This window comes from Salvelinus namaycush, unplaced genomic scaffold, assembly GCF_016432855.1.
Source record: "Salvelinus namaycush isolate Seneca unplaced genomic scaffold, SaNama_1.0 Scaffold2528, whole genome shotgun sequence".
In the NCBI taxonomy this organism is placed as follows: domain Eukaryota; kingdom Metazoa; phylum Chordata; class Actinopteri; order Salmoniformes; family Salmonidae; genus Salvelinus; species Salvelinus namaycush.
This window is the reverse complement of record NW_024059373.1, coordinates 21,031-31,648: the sequence shown is the minus strand read 5'-3', so window position 1 is coordinate 31,648 and position 10,618 is coordinate 21,031. Positions and strand designations below refer to the sequence as shown.

Genomic DNA, 10,618 nt, shown 5'->3' with positions numbered 1-10,618 from the left:
AAAGAGGATCAGCGATGGCTAGAAGGTCGGTGACGTCGACCGCCGAACAAGGAGAGGGACCGACTTCGGCGGAAGTCGTGACACAAGCAAGTACCCATCATCAACAGCAGCTATAAACAGCAGTCGTCCTGTTACTATCTGCAATAGAATAAAAACAGTTCAACTGACTGGTGAGTCATTGTTTGAATCCCAAATGGCACCCTATTCCTGAAACAGTGCACTACTGTTGACCAGAGCCCACACCTTATACATCAGCACTCAGGATAAGACCCAGATGCACACAGCTAGATTCACAGAAGTGTATTGACCAGACAGAAAGGGACAGGCAGAGGTCTGTAATCCAGGGCAGAGGTCTGTAATCTAGGGCAGAGGTCTGTAATCCAGGGCAGAGGTCTGTAATCCAGGGCAGAGGTCTGTAATCCAGGGCAGAGGTAGTAAGGTACATTGTTGTCCTTCATGTGTATCATGTGCATTTATTTTATTTATTTATACATTTTTATTTAACCTTTATTTAACTAGGCAAGTCAGCTAAGAACAAATTCTTATTTACAATGACAGCCTACCCCGGGCCAAACCCGGACGACGCTTGGCCACCCTATGGGACTCCCAATCACGGCAGGTTGTGATACGACTTGGAATCGAACCAGGGTCTGTAGCGACGCCTCTAAGCCCTGAGATGCAGTGCCTTAGACCACTGTGATACAGCCTGGAATCGAACCAGGGTCTGTAGCGACGCCTCTAAGCCCTGAGATGCAGTGCATTAGACCACTGCGCCAGGCGAGTTGGCAGACAGGCCAATGGTAGATCATTATGTTCATTTCTCATTGAGAAGTGTTTGGTTCAATTTGATATTTTCCATAAGCAGCATTTTCCAAGATAAGGTGATATTTTTAAATCTCAGCCCCCGTCCCCGCAGGAGGGCCTTTTGGTAGGCCGTCATTGTAAATAAGAATTTGTTCTTAACTGACTTACCTTGTTTATAAAAAGGTTAAATAAATAAGCAGCCACCTAGCTTCTTCTGGCTTGACCGGACCGGGTTATGTGTTGTGAAGCTAGCCGCAATGTTGGAATTTGCAGTTCTCCTTCAAAATAAAAGTCCCTCGTTGAAAGTGACGCAGAAGGTTACAATTGGTGGAATCATGCCATAGACTAGATAATGTTAAACAAGGTTGGATTGGGGATCAATGAAATGGGGTAACAGTCTACTCTGTACTCAAGTACTTTTTCCCCAAAGTCCTCCTCAGAGTTCTCAGACTCCAAAACATCCAAGTTGCACTGTTTTTCCTCTGGAAAAGTGTTCAATACACATAGTTGGTTGACTGGTACAAAAAATGTGTCTCAATTCACAGTTGTTTCAGAGTCCCGCAATAAGAGCTACGATGCTAATGTCCTCTGGGTGTCACTGAGTAGACTGATACCCCATGTCGTTGATCCACAATTCATATGTAAGGCTGTACAGTTAAATACATCCAGTGTGATTTCAATAGATTATTTCTCAAATTAACAAATTATTGTCTTTTGTTGATTTTATATAACAACATTCTAACCTCGTTTTAGCATGATCTATTCAATTATGGCTTAATTACACTATTTGTATTCATTTGCATCACTGTCAATTGAATACTTTTATTTTGAAGGCCAACCGCAAATTCCACTTTGCGGCTAATCCTTATTGTGGCTAGCTTCACATAGATGGGTCCGACCACCGGTATATCCTCAACAGAATATACCCAGTTGGTCCATCCCCAGCAGGGTCCATCCTCAACAGGGTCCATCCCCAACAGGGTCCATCCCCAACAGGGTCCATCGCAATATGTTTTTTTGATCATTTTCATTGTTATAAAAACACCAGGAAATCAGTTCCTAGTCATTTTAATTCTTGAAATCAGTTCCTAAGTATTCCCACTTATAATAGAGAGACACGTGATTGGATAAAAAATGTAAGAACGTTTTTAAATGATTATGTTTAGCAGTCTACAAAAGATTTGTAATTATGTTCCGGCCCCATGTGCTCAAGAAAATAATCATCCCTCGACTGATTCTAGTTGATCCCTGATCTAGACATATAATCTCTATGTTGCAACCATCTCGACATCCTGTAATCAACACTTCAGACAACACAATAGTAAGGTGAGAACTTAGGGAGAATGATGTTGAGTGTTTCCATTTACGGCTCTTCTGTTCCTAGGTAACGCAGACAAAGAAAATAAATGCCTTTATAAAAAGGAAAGCCACTAAAACATAAACTATTGTCTGTGTGTTTTGGAAGTGGGCTCTGGGATCTGGGCTCTGGGCGCTGGGCTCTGGGCGCTGGGCGCTGGGCTCTGGGCGCTGGGCTCTGGGCTCTGGGCTCTGGGCTCTGGGCTCTGGGCTCTGGGCTCTGGGCAATAGGCGCTAGGCGACTAAAGCGGAAAACATAAATTCCGATCATTACCAACAAGGTCGATTACCAACAGGGTCCATTACCAACAGGGTCTGTTCCTAAGAGATTGATACCATCTAGATATATTGTAATCAATAATTCACACAACACAATATTCAGGGTGAGAGTTTAGAGCAGGGAGAATGCTGGTTCAGGTTAACCGTTGATCCCTCTCTAAAGAATAAAGACAAAGTAACAATCCTAGATGGCGCAGACAAAGACAGGTCACGCAGAGTAAAAACCTGTCTTTTACAAGACAACCTTGAGCCATTTACCCAAAATGCTTAGCTATAGTGTTCTGTGAGTGGACAGCTTGGTGACTGAAGCATTAGCTATAGTGTTCTGTGAGTGGACAGCATGGGGGCTGAAGCCTTAGCTATAGTGTTCTGTGAGTGGACAGCATGGTGGCTGAAGCCTTAGCTATAGTGTTCTGTGAGTGGACAGCATGGTGGCTGAAGCCTTGGCTATAGTGTTCTGTGAGTGGACAGCATGGTGGCTGAAGCCTTGGCTGTAGTGTTCTGTGAGTGGACAGCATGGTGGCTGAAGCCTTGGCTATAGTGTTCTGTGAGTGGACAGCTTGGTGACTGAAGCCTTGGCTGTAGTGTTCTGTGAGTGGACAGCATGGTGGCTGAAGCCTTAGCTGTAGTGTTCTGTGAGTGGACAGCTTGGTGGCTGAAGCCTTAGCTATAGTGTTCTGTGAGTGGACAGCATGGGGGCTGAAGCCTTGGCTATAGTGTTCTGTGAGTGGACAGCTTGGTGACTGAAGCCTTAGCTATAGTGTTCTGTGAGTGGACAGCATGGTGGCTGAAGCCTTAGCTATAGTGTTCTGTGAGTGGACAGCATGGTGACTGAAGCCTTAGCTATAGTGTTCTGTGAGTGGACAGCTTGGTGGCTGAAGCCTTAGCTATAGTGTTCTGTGAGTGGACAGCATGGTGGCTGAAGCCTTAGCTATAGTGTTCTGTGAGTGGACAGCATGGTGGCTGAAGCCTTGGCTATAGTGTTCTGTGAGTGGACAGCTTGGTGGCTGAAGCCTTAGCTATAGTGTTCTGTGAGTGGACAGCTTGGTGGCTGAAGCCTTAGCTATAGTGTTCTGTGAGTGGACAGCATGGTGGCTGAAGCCTTAGCTATAGTGTTCTGTGAGTGGACAGCTTGGTGACTGAAGCCTTGGCTATAGTGTTCTGTGAGTGGACAGCATGGTGGCTGAAGCCTTAGCTATAGTGTTCTGTGAGTGGACAGCTTGGTGGCTGAAGCCTTAGCTATAGTGTTCTGTGAGTGGACAGCTTGGTGGCTGAAGCCTTGGCTATAGTGTTCTGTGAGTGGACAGCTTGGTGGCTGAAGCCTTAGCTATAGTGTTCTGTGAGTGGACAGCATGGTGGCTGAAGCCTTAGCTGTAGTGTTCTGTGAGTGGACAGCTTGGTGGCTGAAGCCTTAGCTATAGTGTTCTGTGAGTGGACAGCTTGGTGGCTGAAGCCTTGGCTATAGCGTTCTGTGAGTGGACAGCTTGGTGGCTGAAGCCTTGGCTATAGTGTTCTGTGAGTGGACAGCTTGGTGGCTGAAGCCTTGGCTATAGTGTTCTGTGAGTGGACAGCTTGTAAGAGTTAAGGTAAGGGTTAAGGTAAGGGTTAAGAAAAGGGTTAAGGTAAGGGTTAAGGTAAGGGTTAAGGTAAGGGTTAAGGTAAGGGTTAAGGTAAGGGTTAAGGTAAGGGTTAAGGTAAGGGTTAAGAAAAGGGTTAAGGTAAGGGTTAAGGTAAGGGTTAAGGTAAGGGTTAAGGTAAGGGTTAAGGTAAGGGTTAAGGTAAGGGTTAAGGTAAGGGTTGAGGTAAGGGTTGAGGTAAGGGTTAAGGTAAGGGTTAAGGTAAGGGTTAAGGTAAGGGTTAAGGTAAGGGTTAAGGTAAGGGTTAAGGTAAGGGTTAAGGTAAGGGTTAAGGTAAGGGTTAAGGTAAGGGTTAAGGTAAGGGTTAAGGTAAGGGTTAAGGTAAGGGATAAGGTAAGGGTTAAGGTAAGGGTTAAGGTAAGGGTTAAGGTAAGGGTTAAGGTAAGGGTTAAGGTAAGGGTTAAGGTAAGGGTTAAGGTAAGGGTTAATGTTTAGGTAAGGGTTGAATTAAAAGTAGTTCCTTGCGCTGGGCTGGACAACCCTCAGAGCCGGAGCAGTTCACGCCCACGCACCTGAATATTTAATGATAATCACACTCACCGTTGCCCCCTAGTGAACGGTTTGGACAGCATCTCTCAACGTCCTGGGGACCTGGGAGAATGTTGAATATCGCCTTGGATCTCCAGTGACCTGGCTGCTTCAGTTTACAACGACCATCATGACCCAGCATCAGTCAGTTATTAGGAACCATCTGTAGAGACCCAGGCTGACCATCATAACCCAGCATCAGTCAGTCATTAGGACCATCTGTACAGACCCAGGCTGACCATCATAACCCAACATCAGTCAGTCATTAGGAACCATCTGTACAGACCCAGGCTGACCGTCATAACCCAGCATCAGTCAGTCATTAGGAACCATCTGTACAGACCCAGGCTGACCATCATAACCCAGCATCAGTCAGTCATTAGGAACCATCTGTACAGACCCAGGCTGACCGTCATAACCCAGCATCAGTCAGTCATTAGGAACCATCTGTACAGACCCAGGCTGACCATCATAACCCTGTGTCACAAACGGCACCCTATTACCTATACAAATGTAGTGCACTACTTTTGACCAAGGCCCATAAGGCGCTGGTCAAAAGAAGAGCACCTACGTAGGGAATAGGTTGCCATGCATCTCTGAAGGGAGGAAGGCAGCGTTTAAGGATCTAGGAAAGACGCAAACACAAACAAACGAACTAACAAAGACTGTGGGATCATCCTCTTAGATCTGCTAGAGTGGCAGCATCTCCCAGCTGGCTGACTAGAGTCTGGCTGTGGGTTCACCCTGTTAGACCTGTTAGAGCTATCCAGCTGGCTGACTAGAGCCTGGCTGTGGGTTCACCCTGTTAGACCTGTTAGAGCTATCCAGCTGGCTGACTAGAGCCTGGCTGTGGGTTCACCCTGTTAGACCTCTTAGAGCTATCCAGCTGACTGACTAGAGCCTGGCTGTGGGTTCACCCTGTTAGACCTGTTAGAGCTATCCAGCTGGCTGACTAGAGCCTGGCTGTGGGTTCATCCTGTTAGACCTGTTAGAGCTATCCAGCTGGCTGACTAGAGCCTGGCTGTGGGTTCACCCTGTTAGACCTGTTAGAGCTATCCAGCTGGCTGACTGGAGTCTGGCTGTGGGTTCATCCTGTTAGACCTGTTAGAGCTATCTAGCTGGCTGACTAGAGCCTGGCTGTGGGTTCACCCTGTTAGACCTGTTAGAGCTATCCAGCTGGCTGACTGGAGCCTGGCTGTGGGTTCACCCTGTTAGACCTGTTAGAGCTATCCAGCTGGCTGACTGGAGTCTGGCTGTGGGTTCACCCTGTTAGACCTGTTAGAGCTATCCAGCTGGCTGACTAGAGCCTGGCTGTGGGTTCACCCTGTTAGACCTGTTAGAGCTATCCAGCTGGCTGACTAGAGCCTGGCTGTGGGTTCACCCTGTTAGACCTGTTAGAGCTATCCAGCTGGCTGACTAGAGCCTGGCTGTGGGTTCACCCTGTTAGACCTGTTAGAGCTATCCAGCTGGCTGACTGGAGCCTGGCTGTGGGTTCACCCTGTTAGACCTGTTAGAGCTATCCAGCTGGCTGACTGGAGTCTGGCTGTGGGTTCACCCTGTTAGACCTGTTAGAGCTATCCAGCTGGCTGACCAGAGCCTGGCTGTGGGTTCATCCTGTTAGACCTGTTAGAGCTATCCAGCTGGCTGACTAGAGCCTGGCTGTGGGTTCACCCTGTTAGACCTGTTAGAGCTATCCAGCTGGCTGACTAGAGCCTGGCTGTGGGTTCACCCTGTTAGATCTGTTAGAGCTATCCAGCTGGCTGACTGGAGTCTGGCTGTGGGTTCACCCTGTTAGACCTGTTAGAGCTATCCAGCAAACATGGCTCGTTAACATCACAAAGGAAGGACTGGTTTGGCATGTCCCCCTACCCTCTAGTAACTGAGATATGGGTCTGTATTCACAAAGGAAGGACTGGTTTGACATGTCCCCTACCCTCTAGTAACTGAGATATGGGTTTGTATTCACAAAGGAAGGACTGGTTTGACATGTCCCCTACCCTCTAGTAACTGAGATATAGGCCTGTATTCACAAAGGAAGGACTGGTTTGACATGTCCCCTACCCTCCAGTAACTGAGATATGGGCCTGTATTCACAAAGGAAGGACTGGTTTGACATGTCCCCCTACCCTCTAGTAACTGAGATATAGGCCTGTATTCACAAAGGAAGGACTGGTTTGACATGTCCCCCTACCCTCTAGTAACTGAGATATAGGCCTGTATTCACAAAGGAAGGACTGGTTTGACATGTCCCCCTACCCTCTAGTAACTGAGATATGGGCCTGTATTCACAAAGGAAGGACTGGTTTGACATGTCCCCCTACCCTCTAGTAACTGAGATATGGGCCTGTATTCACAAAGGAAGGACTGGTTTGACATGTCCCCCTACCCTCTAGTAACTGAGATATAGGCCTGTATTCACAAAGGAAGGACTGGTTTGACATGTCCCCCTACCCTCCAGTAACTGAGATATGGGCCTGTATTCACAAAGGAAGGACTGGTTTGACATGTCCCCTACCCTCTAGTAACTGAGATATGGGTCTGTATTCACAAAGGAAGGACTGGTTTGACATGTCCCCCTACCCTCTAGTAACTGAGATATGGGCCTGTATTCACAAAGGAAGGACTGGTTTGACATGTCCCCCTACCCTCTAGTAACTGAGATATGGGTCTGTATTCACAAAGGAAGGACTGGTTTGACATGTCCCCCTACCCTCTAGTAACTGAGATATGAGCCTGTATTCACAAAGGAAGGACTGGTTTGACATGTCCCCCTACCCTCCAGTAACTGAGATATGGGTCTGTATTCACAAAGGAAGGACTGGTTTGACATGTCCCCCCACCCTCTAGTAACTGAGATATGAGCCTGTATTCACAAAGGAAGGACTACTGAACTAGGAGTTGTGTTTTTATAAATCATAATGAATATGAGTGGCGGACCTGATCCTAGATCAGTACTCCTACTCTGAGACGCTTTGTGAATAGTGGCCCTGGGACCAAACTAAAAATAACATGGGAAGACCACAGCTGTAGATGTATAGAACTACTGGGTTACGTGTCATGGTCGCAGTACCACCTTATCTTGGAAAATGCTGCTTATGGAAAACATCGAATTGAGGAAAACACTTCTCAATGACAAATTAACATAATGATCTACCAATGGCCTCTCTGCGAACTCCTCTCCACCCTCTCAACATGAGATAAAAGGACCCACTGCAGCCCACATACCTTCCTACCTAGCTAGCCCAGAACACAGGAGCAGAGCTGCAGACCAGAACCCAGGACTCTAGAGTCATTCTCCTGTCTACTTCAGTGACTCTTCACCAGGAACAGAAACCTCTTCACCATGTCTGTTCCCTTCCGCTTCCTCTGTCTTCTCAGCCTGGCTGTTGGTGCTCTACACTGCACTCCCGTGTCTGACCAGGAGGGGGAGCTTTCAGAGCCTCATTATACCGACTGTCCCCCGGGCTGGTCCAGCTACAACAACCGCTGCTTCAGGTACGTCGCCTCTCAGCTGGACTGGGCCGATGCAGAGTCCTTCTGCGTGACCCAGGGAGCCAACCTGGCCTCTGTGAACAACAAAGGGGAATTCAGCTTCGTGAAAAACCTGATCAAGAGCTTCGACCCTGCTGAGCACTATACCTGGATCGGGCTGAGTGACCTCCACAAGGAAGGGAGATGGATGTGGTCGGACGGCTCCAAGGTGGTCTACACGATCTGGTCTTCAGATGAGCCCAGTAATGGAGTTGGTCCCGATCCGGAGAACTGTGTTCACACTAACTACCAGAATGACAAGCTGTGGAACGACACACTCTGCTCATACAACTTTGCCTTTGTCTGCGCCACACGTCCCGGCCTCTGAACCTCTGAGTCTTTAGTTCAAAGATGCCTTTGGTTTCCATAAATAAATACAAACCTTTTAATCTCCTTGTTGGTCCTCTGTCTGATTCAACTAGTTCTTTATTCTCCCTTTGTTAGACAGAGAAGTAGTGAGAATGTAGCGTTTGTTGAGTTGTGAGGTCTGACACTTTCTGTATGACATGCAACTCTGTCTCTTAGATCAAACGTTCCTCACAGGACAGGTCAACATCAAAACAGGACAGGTGAAAATTATGGGGTCGTTGTAATCTCAGCCACCAGAACCAAATCTTGGCCTCTGGCCCGGTACTGCTACTGGTTGCCATGACAGTTACTCGATGTTTACAATGCCATGGAGTCATCTATCATCGTATAATGTATTATTGTTTTTTAAATTACATTTATTTAACATTTATTTAACTAGGCAAGTCAGTTAAGAACAAATTCTTATTTACAATGACGGCCTACCCCGGCCAAATCCAGACGACGCTGGGCAAATTGTGCGTCGCCCTATGGGACTCCTGATCACGGCCGGATGTGATGCAGCCTAGATTCGAAGCAGGTTCTGTAGTGACGCCCCTTGCACTGAGATGCAGTGCCATTGACCTTGGCCACTGCTATAAACCAGTCACACTGAACACATTCTGAAAGTGACAACTAACTACCTAATTATGGAACGCCGTTTGGGTCTTTGCATGTCAAAAACGATACACGTCAAACAACACTATTTGATGTGTCAAATAAGACTATTTGACCTGTCAAATAAGCTTGTTGACCAATCAGGACCTAAATATGACTGTACGTCACATAATAATTTAACACATATATTAATTGTTTACGTAGTTATTACACATTGATTACGCTATCACTCGTATTTCATATGTCACAACGAATCATCGATACGTATGCTACGATGCTGGTAAAGTTTTGTCTCGCGCACCTGCCCTTCCCCAAGCTCTGGACTGTGCTGTTCATACAAAAAGCTAGCTAGCTGATGGATGCAAACAAAATGCCCCCCCCACCCCCCAAAAAATAGCAAAACGACATAATCTGTTTCAGTAGCTATAGTTAGCTTGCTAACTATCTAGCTAGGTGTCGTATCTAAAATAACCCTAATTTATAAAGACAGTTCTTATTTGAAAAACTTCTTGAAGCACGGATACCTTCATTTTGGGAAACAACCGCTGAATTGCAGAGCGCCAAATTCAAAAGAAAATACTAAAAATATTTATTTTCATGAAATCACCAAAACAAAGTGAAATCACCAAAGTGAAATATACCAAAACACAGCTTAGCTTGTTGTTAATCCACCTATCGTGTCAGATTTTGAAAATATGCTTTAGAGCGAAAGCAATCCAAGCATTTGTGAGTTTATCGATCACTAGACAAAACAGTAAGAACAGCTAGCCGCAAATTAGCTACGTCACGAAAGTCAGAAAAGCAATCAAAATAATCGCTTACCTTTTTTTGTTCGATAAAGATTATATTATTTTATAACAAAAATCTCCATTTGGTTTGCGCGTTATGTTCAGAAAACCACAGGCTCGTGCCGGTCCTGAAGGCCAGACGAAAATTCCATAAAGTATCCGTAATGTTCGTAGAAACATGTCAAATGTTTTTTATAATCAATCCTCAGGTTGTTTTTAACATACAAAATCAATAATATTTCAACCGGACCGTTAACTTTTCAATAAGAGAGAAAGAAAATATTGAGCTACAACTCTCGCGCTAATCAAAGAACTAATCATTTTTCAAAATAAAAGCTTGAAACTATGTCTAAAGCCTGTTCACAACCTGAGGAAGCCATTGGAAAAGGAGAGACAAGTCAAAGGAGAGACTAGTCAAGGACCATATCACCTCCAACCTACCTGACAACCTAGACCCACTCCAATTTGCTTACTGACCCAATAGGTCCACAGACGACGCAATCGCAACCACACTGCACACTGCCCTAAGCCATCTGGACAAGAGGAATACCTATGTGAGAATGCTGTTCATCGACTACAGCTCAGCATTTAACACCATAGTACCTGAGACCCTGGGTCTCGACCCCGCCCTGTGCAACTGGGTACTGGACTTCCTGATGGGCCGCCCCCAGGTGGTGAGGGTAGGTAACAACATCTCCACCCCGCTGATCCTCAACACTGGGGCCCCACAAG

At 46.3% G+C, this 10,618-nt stretch overlaps 1 protein-coding gene across 1 annotated transcript; it reads left to right on the top strand.

Moving 5' to 3' along the window:
• The first annotated feature begins 7,847 nt into the window (after nucleotides 1–7,847).
• LOC120039093 (galactose-specific lectin nattectin-like) lies at nucleotides 7,848–8,522 on the top strand. The gene has a single exon (XM_038984618.1). The coding sequence runs from the start codon at nucleotides 7,948–7,950 to the stop codon at nucleotides 8,461–8,463; it is 516 nt and encodes a 171-aa protein (XP_038840546.1). The 5' UTR covers nucleotides 7,848–7,947; the 3' UTR covers nucleotides 8,464–8,522.
• Nucleotides 8,523–10,618: the final 2,096 nt, after the last annotated feature.